General features: G+C 28.8%; 1 protein-coding gene across 1 annotated transcript in view; it reads left to right on the top strand.

Moving 5' to 3' along the window:
• The window catches only part of LOC112940199 (protein FAR1-RELATED SEQUENCE 5-like), a 30,914-nt gene that overhangs the window by 2,405 nt on the left and 12,604 nt on the right, over nt 1-15,905 (top strand). The window contains exon 3 of the mRNA XM_026027977.2: nt 3-74. Coding sequence (XP_025883762.2) covers nt 3-74 — 72 coding nt within the window. The remainder of the gene's footprint in view (nt 1-2; nt 75-15,905) is intronic.

Below are 15,905 nucleotides of genomic sequence, written 5' to 3'. Positions count from 1 at the left end.
AGGAATTCTCAGCATATTCAGAACCTTTTGAAGGGCAAAGTGGTCGTGCTGATTCATATCCAACCTCATTTATGGTGGGTTTATTTTACTGCGCTTGTATATATTTTATTTATAGCATATATGCATTTGTAAACAATTACTGTTTCAGGATTTGATGAGAGCAACTTCGTATCCATATCAAAGAGGTTTCTAATCTACAAGGTGACTTGGAGTATGTGGAATTTAAAACTATAAAGGATGTCTAGAGAGACAATTATTCAAAATTCATTTTGTTCTGTTTTCTTTCTTTGGTAGAATATAAATCCAGGGATATTTTTTGTTCAAGACTTTTTTTTCTTTTAAGTTTACATACAATAACTAAGAGTTTTAGCTTTAGTTTTTTTTGTTGATTGTGTTTTTATTCATAGTGAATTAGTTACTCTTTTATGCCTTCATATATGTTAGCAAGGATACTCCACTCTCTGATACATAGCAGCAGCAATAACAACGTATAGCAACAAAAAAATTTCACCGAAAGAATAAAATTTGTAACCAAGCATGCAATTGTGATTAAATCATGGGCCGTATTTAATAGTGTTTGATTTTGTTTGCTTACTCTTATAAGTTTGAATATGTTGATTTTGTTGCACTTTATGTTTCTGGAATAGTTTCATATTAATATTTTGCTAGCACTGCTTCAATGGCAACAAGTACCGGTTCTTATAAAAAAAAATAATATGTTGACAATGATTTTCTTTGAAGGATTGAAGTGCTTTTCAATAAGAAAACACAAGAAATTATGTATTTTTTATTTTTGGTAAGACAAATAAGAATCCTAATTAAATTTGTACAATTAATTTATAATTCAAGTTACCATATAACACTCTGTTATTATTTTTATTTTAATATTAATAATATTAAAATATATTAATTAAAAAAATTAAATATTTCTAAAAATAATATGCCCGTGTAATTTTTTGTCCACCGTCGGTGGATAGTAGTTAAACTCTTTTTTTATTCATTTTGTTAGTACCATCCTTTAAAACAATAACTTTTCATAGTGAGAAATTCATCTTTAATGCACAAATGTATTGCTTCAACTAGTGAATTATCATATGTGTTAATTTAAAATCAGGGATGGAACATTATCCAAGAATTGTTTAAATTACAGATCAAAAATTGATTTCCTTATTTACACTCTATTGTTCTTCCTCTAATAAAAATATACTTTGAAAGAAAAATTGTTGTTTAAAGGAGTATGAGTAATCGTTTATTATTTATATTATAACAAATATGATTAATTATTTATCATGCAATAATATAGTTTTACATCTTTCTGATTTGAGTTGATGTAATCCCCGCAATATGAAAATGTAAAATTGAAAGTGGTGTTTATTTTTTATCCATGCGTATTTGCCTTTTAGTATATACCACTTAAAAATAAGATGTAATTATTTAAATAATAATAAATAATAATAGTACTAATAAAAGAAATAATAACAATAACAACAACAACAACAATAATAATAATAAATAATAATAATAATAATAATAATAATAATAATAATAATAATAATACAATTTACTATAATAACATAATAATTTAATAATAACAATGAATTTAAATTGCTAATAGTTTCAACCAAAGTTGTTTTCTTATTTGAATTTTAAAATTTACTATTTTGAAACGAGATTTAAAAATATGAGGCAAATTGTTAAAATATAATAATAATAATAATAATAATAATAATATTAATAATATTAAAAATCAATATTCTATATCTATATATAAAACAGGAGAAGTAAAAGCTGTCAAAATAAAAACATAAAGTATTTCTTAAATAAACATTTTAAAACTTATTTAACAGTATGAAACTTATTCAAATTAATAATAGTATAAAACTTGTGAGAAATAAAAAAGGAAAAAAAACACTGTCATTTTGATATGTCTCTAAAGGAATATTTCAAAAAATAATATTATTTTTCTTTATAACATACACACGTAGATACGAAAAAATAAAATATAAACATGATACATTAATAATTTTAAATAAATAACTAGAAAAATTATTCACGCATTAAACAAAATCTTTTAAATAAAGATATAGTTTAGTTTTTAAAAAGTAAAAATACTATTGAATATGATTTTTTTTCAAATTAATTAACCAACCACATAATGTTAATTTAGAGAAAATGGCGAATTAGTTAATATTTTAAATTAAATTTAAAGTAGTTAAAATTACAAACCAAAAAAAATTTGAAAAAACTTGATTTGAGTTATTATTTTTTTTTAAAAAAAAAGTCTAACGTCCCACGTTTTCTAAAAAATAAAGTAAAAAATACAAAAGAAAAAAAAATAAAATCTAATAAATTCCATGTTTATTTAACTTCCCATTTAAATCTGAAAATTTACTTAGATGATAATCAAATATCATACTGTTCAATTTAAATCTGAAAAGAAAAATCATATGTAAAAATACGGTTTGTTTCAAATATGTAATCACTTTTTAATTTTGAATTCCTATTATAAACGCGATCACTGCCTGTTTATCCATTTGCTTCATTCATTCTATATATGTCATATTTTTTAGAAAAAAATTGTTCTTTTTGTTAGTATCATCCTTTAGAACAATCATTTTTCAGAGTGAGAAATTCATTTTCAATGCACAGATGTATTGCTTCGACCAGTGAATTATTATATGCATTATTTTAAAGTCAGGTATGAAAACTATCAAAGAATTGTTTAAATTACATACAAAAAATTGATTTACTTATTTACACTCTATTGTTCTTCTAATTATAAAAATACACTTTGAAGGAAAACTTCTTGTTTAAAGGAGTATGGGAAATTGTTTATTATTTATATTATAATAAATATAATTCATTATTTATCATGCACTAATATTTTTGTTTATATCTTGCAGATTTGAGTAGATGTGATCCCCGCAACATGATAAAAATTAAAAATTTATCTTTAAATTTTTTTGCGGATTTGAAATAATTTTAATTAATTATAATTACTGATTTCTAAAATTGATCCCACTATTTTAAAATAATTAACTGCAATTACATGTCTTTTTTTTCCGGAAAACACAATTTTCTAATATTTGTTTTTGGAAGAATTTTTCGTTGGTTTAAATTTCTTTTTGGTTAATTTAAGATACATTTATAAAATAATTATGTTATTTTTTGAATTTTTGAATTGTCTATTTTATTAGATTTTATTATGTTAAAAGAAATACAATCAGTGTAGTATAATTGTTTAATTTACAAATTTTTTCTTAATCAGGTCTTAAAGTTTGTGTTTGAGTGAGAAATGTAATGGGAAGTTTCACAGTTGCATATTAATATTCCCGCTTTTTAAAAGTAAAAATTTTAATTGTTATTTTTAATTTTCAAAAATATAATTTATAATATTATCCTTTCTATAAATATTAAAATATACAATTAGTATAGTATATATCCCTAATGAAACCTAAAATCTCACTGCCTCGCTTTCTCCTTGTGATAGACTAGCTTGGGTATCTTCTCTTTGGCACTCATCCTTGGCTTGGGGAGTGCGCTCTCTCTTCTGTGTCAGAGAAGGATTTAATATATTAATTTTATAAAACGGGGATATAAATGGACAATTTTAAAACTGCCCATTAATAATATCCTATTCAAACATAAACTCTATTACGAATGAATTCTGTTATATAACCATTTTACAAATTAATGTTATATAATAAAAATAAAATGAAAATTGTCATTTTCAAATCAAAACAAAATTTTTAAATTTATTTTTTATTGAATAAATTTTTTAAATTAATGTTGTATAACCATTTTACAAATTTTATATTTCTTTAAAGACAAAAATTTAAAAAATACTAAAATAACGTGTTTTAAAATTAGTTTTTTCAAAAATATCTTTATTTAAATAAAAAATATAAATAGACAGTTTTAAAACTTCCCATTACAATCCCACTCAAATACATATTCTAAAACATATCAATTAAAAATTAATAAAGTAAACAAATTATATACACAAATTGTAGATTTTAATATTTCTATAATTATAAAAACAAAAAATTAAATATTTGAATGATCTAGAAAAAATTACAAATTAAAAATCATATTTAAATTCTTTATTTAATTAAAAATGGAAATATAAATAGGTAATTCTATAACTTCCCATTACATTCCGACTCAAACACACTTTAAAACCTGCTTAGGTAAAAATTAGTAAATTAAACCAATTGTATTACATGTATTTATTTCTTTTAATATAATAAAATACTAACTAAAAATCAACAATTTTAAAATTAAAAAAACAATTTGTTATAAGATTATTCCAATAGCTAATTATGCCTATAGACATAATATTTTCATAATATAATTATTAAATTGTGGATAAATAATGATTAATTTAACATGCTCAAATAAATGAGTTAATGAATTCTGTCATCATTTTAAAAATATATATTACTAAGAGCATGATAAATTTTAATAGTTATTTTAATTTAAAATATTATATTTTAAAATATTCGCGCAACACACGGGTTCGTAAACTAGTTGTAAGGGTTAAATAAATAGTGAAGGGCAGATGTGTGGTTTTGTCACGACCCGAGAGCATCCCCTAGTCGTAACCGACATCGTTGACCTCGAAGAGGTCTTAGATATGCCCTTAACATTCATCATTGCATATTGCCATAGAAAAATACAAAATTATTAAAACTTTAACAATTTAAAAGTCAACTTCCTCTATATATCAAAATATGAACTAACTTTGTCTCATAGTACCATCTAGACATAATACTATGAAAAGTGGGACTTAGACCTTACAACAATAGAAAGTCTAAGAATAGGATAGAACAACAGTCTATCAAATATACAAAATGAACTAAAGCTAGAGTCATAGATGCTTCTTCCTTGGACTCGGGGACTCACCAAATTGGAAAAGCAAATCCAAGCTTCTTGAGAAATGACCTTGAATAACCTCAATGGCCCGAGCTTACATGTGGAAAAAAGGAAAACAATATGGGTTGATATAATACACGTACTAAGTATGGTGTTATGCACATAAACATTTAAAATATGCATAAAGGGACATTTTAGTTGAAGACATGCTTTTTATCAAGAAAAATCCAATATGCATAAAAGATAAAGAACATAAGCTAGTTGATTATTAAGTTTCATATTTGTGCATAATTCTGATCCAGTACTATTTATAAAACTTATGAGGTTACCATAGATTAATTGATTGTATGTAATTTTTCCTTCAAACCTGTCACAACCCGAGTCTACACCCTAGATCTGGACGACACTCAAGAATCATTGTTTGTCCCCAAGCTAACCCTCATCCTAGCTGACTACAAGCGAAAGACTAACTTAAGCATGCAAAAGCTTAAAAAAAATAAAGTTCATGAAACTGAAATACAAAACTTTAACTCAAGAAAAAGTCTAAATAATATATTATATTCAATTCTCCATAAAAAGGGCAACTTAAGTCTTGAAAAATTTTAATAAAATAAATATGATTAATACAAAATCCTCAACTATACTTCCCATCTATGAAGCCTTTAACTGATAATGATTGAAGTCACGACAATACCTAAGACCTCCTAACTAAACTGGAAAGTAAAGGAAGTCCATCGGAAGCAAGGAGGCTCACCATATCTAATTCGAACTCTTGGATGTATCAACGAAGCACCTGTTGATGATCTTGAATACTTCAAGATGCATCATGAGAAGATGCAGGACAAATGGTACAATACGTGAAATGTACGAGCATGTAAGGAGATTTCTAAAACATAACATAAGCTTGATACTTGATAAAAATTAAAGTGTACCTACCTCTTCTAAAACTTGAAACTCAGGGAATACTCAAGAATACTCAACTTACTCAACTCAGAATACTCAAGGATAAGATACTCAAGTTAGAGATTAGATACTTAACTTAAAAATATTATAGTCGACTCTGGATATTCAACTTGGGATACTCAACTCAATTTAAAACAACAATACACATGCATGTATAAAAACTTTATAAAACAATAAAAGCAACTTAGGTCGTTATAGAAAATGCAATAAGAAACTCAACTTTACTTATATAGTAAAGTTATATAATTTCTATGGGAGATACTCTAACCAACAACCACCACTATAAGCCTAAATGATAATACAAAGTCTTACCCATACTGACAGAACTGTCATACACTTTGTCGTCGCATAGAACTACTTAACTTAGTGGATACACTAGATTAACTTACGTGATCATCTAAAAAGTATAACCCATTAATACCATGATGTCTACATGATTTTCATGGATACTTGAGTTAATATGAACTCTCATCCCCACATTGGTGCTCAATACTACTTTTAAAACATACTTTAGCTCATGCTTTTAAAAACAACTTCCTTCCTTGGGTTGAGATAATTGCTCAACACTTAGCTTTAGAAAGCTCTCTTGGAATCAACGTTCCCTTTTCTTGCTCAAAAATCTTTTGAGAATCTTAGTTTCATCTTAACTTACATAATAGAATCTTATAGAATACTTAGTTCCCTTATATATTTTGAGAAATGAAACATATATTTACTCTTTTCTTAGCTTGAAACTTGAGTCTTAAATCAACTCTTAGGGAATACTTAGTTACCTTGTATTTCTTTGAAGGAAGAACTTCAACTCTTTACTATTTACTTAACTTGAAACTTTAGTTTTAAAACAAAGTTAAAACATTTATTAATGACTCTTGAAAACTTAAACTAACTTTACTTTAACTTGCTTCTTAACTTCTAGACTTAACTCTTAGCTCCTTTGACTTTGATCTTAACTTTCCTTGTATTGGATTATGGATTCAAGGTTCATGATATTATATTTATAGAAGATTTCATGATATCAACTTAGAGGTTCCATGCGAAATTAAGAGCATGAACTACTTAAATTAAGGACTCAAAGACACTTTTTATCTCAAGAATTTTTTACTTATAGAATTCATGCGGAATTATGGGAAAGAAATATTCATCTAAAAGACTTTATGGGCAACATGTAATAGTCCCATGATTAGGAATATAATCTAAAAAGTAATAAGGAACTCAATATACAAGACTTAAAACTTGGAGATCTCCTCTCAATGATACTCAATTTATGGAATTCATGCGGAAGTTATGGGCATGAACAACTCGACTAGAAGGTCTAAGTAACTAGATGGAAATCATGTATAAAAATTTTCTGTTTCTATTACTTCCTTCCTTAAAACTTAGTTCAAAGCAATAGTTTACCACGACGGATTCACAATTGACCTCAAGAGGCTTTCTTGATTTCCTCTCTTAACTCTCTCTTGAATGTGAATTATGAATTCAAGAGTTATAATTCATGATATGAAGGATCTAGGTGATACTGAAGACTCATGAATATATTCTCTTCACTCCCATGCTCACATGCTTGAGTCTTCAAACAAGTTACTAGAAGTAGTTGAAGACTTCTCAAAAGGACTCTCTCAAAAGGTTCGGAAGAACCCTCAAAACTCAATATCAACTTTACCTTGAATTTGAATTATTAATTTTAAGGTTATGATTCATGTTATGAATTATTTCTAAGTGTTTATAAGTATTTTAATTTGTTTAGAATTAAAAGGAGTGAAGATACATTTTAAATGAGCTTAAACGGGACAACCTATCGAAAAGGAGTGGGGGCAGACGAACCTGGCGCGTTCTGTGCGTGGGGCGCCAGCCCCTAACATCAGAAAGTGCATTTTGGAGCACTGCATGCGCGCTTTTTCCAGACCCATGGGCGCATCTGGGGCGTGCTGTGTAAGTCCTTCCCCAGGCCACGTTTCGACGAATTTCATCTCTCATTTTCTTACCCTAAATATTTTTAATAGATTTCATTTCTCAAGTTTTCCTTATATTCAATTACCCAACCTAAGTATACATTAATAAACTCAAAACAACACTCTAAACAATCAGTTTTATCTCAAGAAATTATCAAAAACCCAACAAGATAAGATTTATAATGAACCTCAAGAAGACCTATCAAGAACTTAAATCCTTCAACTTTTTGGGAATGAAATTACACTGAATATAAAATGTTTGGTGTGTGTGTGAACAAACCCAACAATATGAAAACTTAAAGAAACTTTACTTTGACTTGCTTCTTAACTTCTAGACTCAACTCTTAACTCCTTTAACATTGATCATAACTTTTCTTAAATTGGATTATGGATTCAAGGTTCATGATATCATATTTATGGATGATTCCATGATGTTCAACTTGGAGGGTTCATGCAGAATTATGAGCATGAACTACTTAACTCAAGGATTATAAGACACTTTTTATCTCAAGATTTTTTGACTTATAGGGTACATGCGGAATTATGGGCATGCACTAATCATCTCAAGGACTTCATGAGTAACATGTAATAGTACAATGATTAGGAAAATAATCTCAAAAGGAAAAAGGAACTCAATACTTAATACATAGAACTTGGAGATACTACTCCTCTCAATGATACTCAATTTATGGAACTCATGCGGAAGTTATGGACATGAACAACTCGATTCGAAGGTCTAGGTAAATAGATTGAACTCGTGTATAAAAATCTTATCATTCTCTTCCTTCCTTCATCAAAACTTAGTTCACATCAATAGTCTATTTCAAAGGATTCACAATTGAACTCAAAATTCTTTCTTGAACTCTTCTCTTAAATCTCTCTTAAATGGTCATCATGAATTCAAGATATTTATGGTTCATGATATGAAGGATCTAGGTCATATTATAGTATCATGAATACATTATCCTCACTCGCATGCTCAATTTCTTGAGTCTTGAAACAATTTACTGAAGCTGTAGAAGGATCCTCAAAAGGACTCTCTCAAAAGGTTTGGAAGAACTCTCAAAATTAAATGTCAACTTTACCTTGATTTTGAATTATTAATTTTAAGGTTATAATTCATGTTATGAATGATTTATAAGTGTTTAGTTTAAAGTGTTTATAATAAAAAAAATGAAGATACACTTTAAATGAACTCAAACGGGACAACCGATGGAAAAGAAGTGGGGGTAGGCGACCCTGGCGCGTTCCAAGCGCAAGCCTCTAACATCAGAGAGTGCATTTAGGTGCACTGCAGTCGCACTACCTATCCCCTTGGTCACATCTGGTGTTTTCTGCCCTATTCCCTTTCCGGGCCACGTTTCGATGAATTTCTTCTCTCGTTTTCTGACCCTAAATTGCTTTTAATCGATTTATTTTCTTAAGTTTTCCTTACATTCAATTACCCAACTTAAGTACACATTAATGCACTAAAAAACTCCAAAAAATACTTTCATCTCAAGAAATCATCAAAACCCCAACAAGACAAGATTTATAATGAACCTCAAGAACACCTATCAAGAACTTAAATCCTTCAACTCTTTGGGAATAAAATTACGTTGAAAATAACATGTTTGGTATGTAGGTGAACAAAATTAAAACTATGGAAGCTTACATACCTCTTAGGTGTTAAACCAATGGCGAAATTCCGCAACAAGACGGAAGAATCTAAACAAACGCTTGATCCTCTCCTCTTTTCTCCTCTTTTATGTTCTTGTCTCTTCTTGAACTCTCAACTAGAACCCTAGGCATATATTAGGATTATAAAACTTACACGTAAAGGAATAAACCTCTAAAATATTAATAAAAATGAATCAAATCTTATTGGGTAAGGAAAAGACCGAAATATCCTAACCTATATTCGGCTAACTTTCCTTAACTTGACAACCTGACTTCAAAAGGCTATATCTAACTCATCCGAATTCAAAACTTAGCAAACTCGGTGGTGTTGGAAATATAATTCGATGATATCTCCTATGATATCTTTTACCACACCTAAATCATCATGTTCTAGGTGTTATGATAGTTTGAAGTTGACCCAAAACTCATAAATATCTTAACTCTCCAAATTTCAAATTTTTGTTATTTCTAATTTAATTCTTAGAGAACTCAATATGATACATCTAGTGACCTTAAAACTAAAGAAAATTTAAATTCCTTTAAAAAATATCACTCACTACGAAGGATGATTCATGTCTTAGTTTGAATAAATTTCTGGAGTGTTACAAAACCTATCTTTTAATTTTATTCTAACATTTTTAGCAAATTGTACTGGTAAACCACTAATAAATTGTTCTTTCCAATAACTGATTGCAGTCCTTGCGAATCATAACTTTATTCATGAAAACAAATTTATGCAATCGAAAATCATCTAACTTTTGACAAGTTAAATTAGATTATATTTCTAAATTTCTATCTTGAAAGAATTGAGGTTCCCCTATAAAGTGTTTAACTATATTATAAATTAAGCTGGTAGTGAAATCTTCTAAAATTCGATTTTCTATAATTTCCCCTCCTGACTGAGTTTTAATTATAGAAATGATAGTAGTAGCATTTACTACCTTTTCCTTATTATCGATCTTCGATAAGGTAGTTGTCCCACCAATTTTTTGATGTGCCAGTAAATTTGGCGGTAACTAAAGTAGTAGCTTGCTTATCAGATACATTTTTCATGTAATTTATTATATATTTAATATTTTGCGAGTCCATCAATATTCCGTTCTGCAATTTCACTTTCAGAGTGTGAATTATGAGATAGAAATTTGTTTTTTCATATTTCATATCCGAAAAGGAAGGTCTCTTGTAATAATTGTTTTTGATGGAATAACTATAACCTAATTTATTAATTTCATTGTGATTATCTTTGGACAAAGTATTTATGGACTTGGATTTGATTTTTCATTAATAATTCCTATAAGTTCATCAGTAATCTCAATTTTCTCTTGATAGTTATGAAATCTATCTTTAAGAAGTTCAGGTAATTTAAATATTGGGTGATTTCCTGAATCTTTATTTTTATCCTTGTAAGAAGAGCTTGTTTTATCTTTAACATCTGTTTATTATCAGCTTCTAAGATTTGATTAGAGACTACCTAAAGTAGTTAATTTATATAATTTTTTTGTTTCAGTATTATATTTATATCCTTATTTGTTGGATCACCTTTTGTGTTTATTATATCTATTTTAAAGGGTGAGACAATAATTACTTTACCCTCTATTGACAAAGTAATTTCTTCTAATGAGGGAACTGTAGAATCAACTACTTTATTCTTTTTTTGGTACTATTACCATTTATTTAGAAGCATGTTTAATGACTCTTTCTAGTTGTCTAATTTTCCTATGTATTCAAACCATTTAAAATTTTTTATGTAACATTTTAATCTTTTCATATCACTGAACCATTTATTTCTAAAGGTTATTCTTTCTAATAAAGAATATCTTTTTACATACTATTGTTTTTAATGGAATTTTCTTGACTAGTTCAAAATTTATCTAAATATTTAATATCTGGTTCAAAAGGTTCATCTAATCTAATCATGCATAAAAGTTCTTTTATTTTTTGAAATTTACTAGTAACGGGACAAGTAGATTTCTTGAATCGTTTATGAGAAATCTACCCCCTTTTAATTTTTTATCTCTCTCTTTTAAGGATATTTCATCTTCCTCCTTTGTCAAGGAGAAAGATAGGTCAAAAATAACATCCTTTTACTTGAAGAAATTTTACCACAAGATAGGGATCTTAGAAATATTGAATCTATTAATCCATCTGGAAATTGAATTACGTGTTCAATTTTTGGATTTTCTTCTTCAATTTCTGGCTCCATTATGGAGTAAAAATGCCAATCATATTTTGTTAATACATCATCTAATTTTATAATTTTTGGGATAAAGGTGTTATTATGGTTATGATTTGCATCCATGAGCATGGTAACTCCTTTATTACTTACTATTTTAGCCTTAGGAGCTAAGATAGTTTTCATTAATCTATAATATATTCTATACATAATAGTTGTTTCTCTAGTATTAGCTTTACCATTCATATTTTAGATTTAACATTTAATTTTAATGTATTAATTACATTTTGATCATTAATATCTACTGAATAATTAGGATAACAATTAGAATATACCGGGCCATTGGCAAGATTACTTTGTTGTACTATTAATAATGAATTGTCAAAATTTAATAACCTATTGTCTCTTAAGAGAAGACATATGAGTACATCTAAACTCAATCTATATAATGGTCTGACTACAACTTGGACAGGTCCTATATGAAGAAATTTATAATATTTCTTACACATATTTATATTGTTAGCTGCTAACAATTTAATAGTCTCAATATTTTTATTAATAGCAATAGTAGACTCAGAAGTCTTAATATTATAAATTTTAATAAAATAAAAGTGACAAGTTTTATAAACCTTTTAAAAGTGTTCTTTAGGAATATTTCAATTTTGTAGATCATTTTCAATTTTTGCAATTTTATTAGAAATTGTAGAGATGTTAATGCTATTTAAAATATTTTGATGTGTAGGTGAATTCATATTAAAAGATATTCTAGCCGAGAGACGAACACTATCCTTGGGCTTAAATGTCAATTTTAAAGATTATTATTGGGATAATAAATTCTTCATGTAGTTATTGTTTCTCTAACCTTCATTGTTTTATTCCTCTAAGCTTGACAATTGGAACCCCCTCTGTGTGTGGCTCTAAGACACATGGTCTGAGCTAATCGAACGGAAAACTATGGTCATGCAAATGTCTAAACCAGTAATTATCCGGTTACCCCACTTTAAGGAATAACACTAAGAATATAAGCGGAAGAAGAACAATAACTACAAAAATCCAAACTTATCACACTGGCCGCAACCTATGTTTCGATACTGTCAGCTCAAGGACAACATAGGGAATTAGTTGCTCTTACTCATAGCCTTCCCGACCAACTTGACTCTGATACCAGTGGAGGGGACGAACCGAATTCCAGAATGGAATCCTAAGGAAAATTTAGTAGAGTAACGGAAGGGCGGGATTATGACAATTCCTATATGAAGAAATTTAGAATTTTTCTTATACCTATAAATATCATTAGATGCTAACAATTTAATCGTCTCAATATTTTTATTAATGGCAATAGTAGATTCAAAAAATTTAATATTATAATTTTTGATAAAATCACGGTGTCTTGTAGGTGATCTTATTTTAAGTTTGATGGAGAATCTAGCAGGGAGAAGAACACCATCCTTGGGCATAAAAGTCTACTTAAAATATTACTATTAGAATAATAAATTCTTTGTGTTACCTTTTTCACTAACCTTCTTTGATTTTATTCCTCTAGGCTTGGGGACAAGACCACACTCCGAGCCTGGCTCTATGACACACACATCCTAAGCTAACCCAACGAAAAAGTACAGGCTTGCCAACGTCTAAATAAAAAATTATCCGGTTATCCAACTTTAAGGAATAAAACTAAGAACATAAGTGAATGAAGAATAAAAACTACCAAACTCGGAATATATTACACCGACCGCAACATAAGTCTCGATGATATCCGGCCAAGGACAACGTATAGACTTAGCCATTCCTACTAATACCCTTCACTGCCAACATAACTCTTTTACCAAAGGAGAGGAAGAACCGAGTTCTTGAATGAAATTTATAGGAAAATTACACAGAGTAAAGAAAGAAACAACAAGAAAAATCTTAAAACAAAACTATAAGAAAAGAGAAGAACAAGAAAGCAGTAACAAACTTAAACGTAAAAATTCAAAACATGTTATAAGAATAAGTAGAGAAAAATATGTAATTATAATCTTTTTATTGATTAGGGAAAGAGAGAAAACCGATGGGAGAATTGAAAAAGATTGGAAAAGTGGAAAAATTTAGAGAATTGTGGAGAGGTTTCAAAGTCACAAGATTTTGAATGTCCATTACTAATACAAGTTGAAAGCCTTAAATAGGCCTTAAAAATGTTGAGTAATTGAACTTATTCTGCTATCTAGTTTACATGTGCGCATATACTAATACACTCTATTCTTCTAGCACATATCTACTAACTATTAGATATAACTGATAATTTTTTATACGTGGTAGGAAATATATGTGACGTAGCTGGAACTTTGTATACATAGATTTTGTTGACTTTTTTTGCATGTATTTCTTCTTGAAGATGTATTTTTTGATTGTTGAATATATGCACCTTGGTATCATGTCCTTTGTCACTTTGTGCTTGGACTTTTGTTCCTGCGGGTTCACGAGTTTGTTGAATTGTTGACACATTAAATGTTAACACGTGCTTGCATTTTGAATTTTATCATAATGGTCTTGAAACTTGTTGTTTTGCACCATTCATTTGTGTGATATGATTTTTTATTTCTTTTATCATCAAATTTTGATGACACTTTCTTCTAATTAAAGAGGTATGCCCCTGCTATCCCTTGTAGATCTAACATATCTCTGTTGCTAAGCTCGTCATGTGAGGCAACAATATCTAATAATTCAAATTCTGAATATCTATAAGTGTTGAGGTTTAGTAAGGCTTCTTTGAGCCTTCTTTTTAACTTTTCTTTGAAATTGTTATAGTCCGTCGGGGTGATGAACTTGAAGTTAACTTATCATTGCGGAAAGATGGTACCCATCCTTTAATTTTAATTTCTTGCTTAAATATTTGATCCTCTCAAATTAATGAATGTCAAAGGACGAACTAATAATATGATAAATCCTTTTGGAAATAAAGAACTTGCATAATTTAATTTAATATTTTCTGATATGGTAGATATATTCATTTCAACTTAAAATTTCTCAAACTTTATTTGATGTTGAGCTGATAATACTTGTTTATTTCCTCCGAACTGGCTCCATCATTTGTAAAACCATCGGGGAATTACTACATTCTTTATTTCTTTTGAATATTTGATAAACCATGTTCGGTTATTGGGTCTAACAAAAATAAAATTGTACCAGGTTGCTTTATTAACATAACAATTATATATCTGGTGCCGATGAACTTGTGATAAGTGAATAGGGGTATGTAAATGATCTACAAACCCTTCAAATGGACTCAAAATTCTTTTGATTGTGATCGTCGAATATACTATATTATCTGGATTACTTTCTTCAAATATATGCCAACTTCTACTGAATCGGTATTTGCCAAAATAAATTCATAATACCTCTGTGTCTTGAAGCTTTTAACGCCCCGAGCGTACACCCTGGACGTGGCCGACACCCAATGACCATTTCTAGCCCTGAGCGGAACCTTATCCTAGCTTACTTAACCCAGTGGAGCACTTAAACATAAGATAAAACCTAAGAAAAAGCTTTAAAGATAATAATTAGTCAAAGTGGAAATCTAAGTCTTAGTCGATTACAAGTGAAAGGAAAAGACTAAGAAAACTACTACCATCTGTCTATTAAGCCTAAAAAATAACGAGGGATGTTGGGATAGGACCCCCATTCATCCCAAAAACTGAAAACTAAAACGAATAACTTGATGCTAATGATGTCCTCCGAATGAAGGGAGACTCACCAACTGACTCTGAGCTTCTCACTAGATCAACCATATGCCAAATTTTGATCTTAGTTACCTGTGTCTGCATCACGATATGATGCAGGCCAACTGGCATCAGTACATTGAATGTAGGAGTATGCGGGTTGGAATGATAACAATACTTAAGCTTGAAAGGAGTAAGATGGAAAACTTACCTTGGCTCTGCCCAACTCATGAAAAACTAATTCATTTCAATATAATTCAATATAAATTAAGTGAAATATAAAGAAAAGGTATCAGACATGTTGTAAACTCTGAATGTATACAACGAGATAATAAACTCTAATATGTATGTAAAAATACAAATAACTAATCTATATAAAATATAATAATTATTGTGGGAGTTTCTCTAACCGACGACCATCACTTAAGAGCTACAATGATGATACAACGATCTACCTCACACTTCCATCGCATCCTATACCCAGCCAAAGGTATAAGACCTAAAATTCCTAATAGATCCACTAGTCTACTTTAAAAAGGGTTTCATCTAAAAAGTATGTCCCCTTATCTACCCATGGTGGCTACATGG

The sequence above is a fragment of the Solanum lycopersicum genome, chromosome 10, assembly GCF_036512215.1.
Source record: "Solanum lycopersicum chromosome 10, SLM_r2.1".
Taxonomy (NCBI): Eukaryota; Viridiplantae; Streptophyta; class Magnoliopsida; order Solanales; family Solanaceae; genus Solanum; species Solanum lycopersicum.
This window is presented reverse-complemented; position numbering and strand designations above follow the sequence as displayed.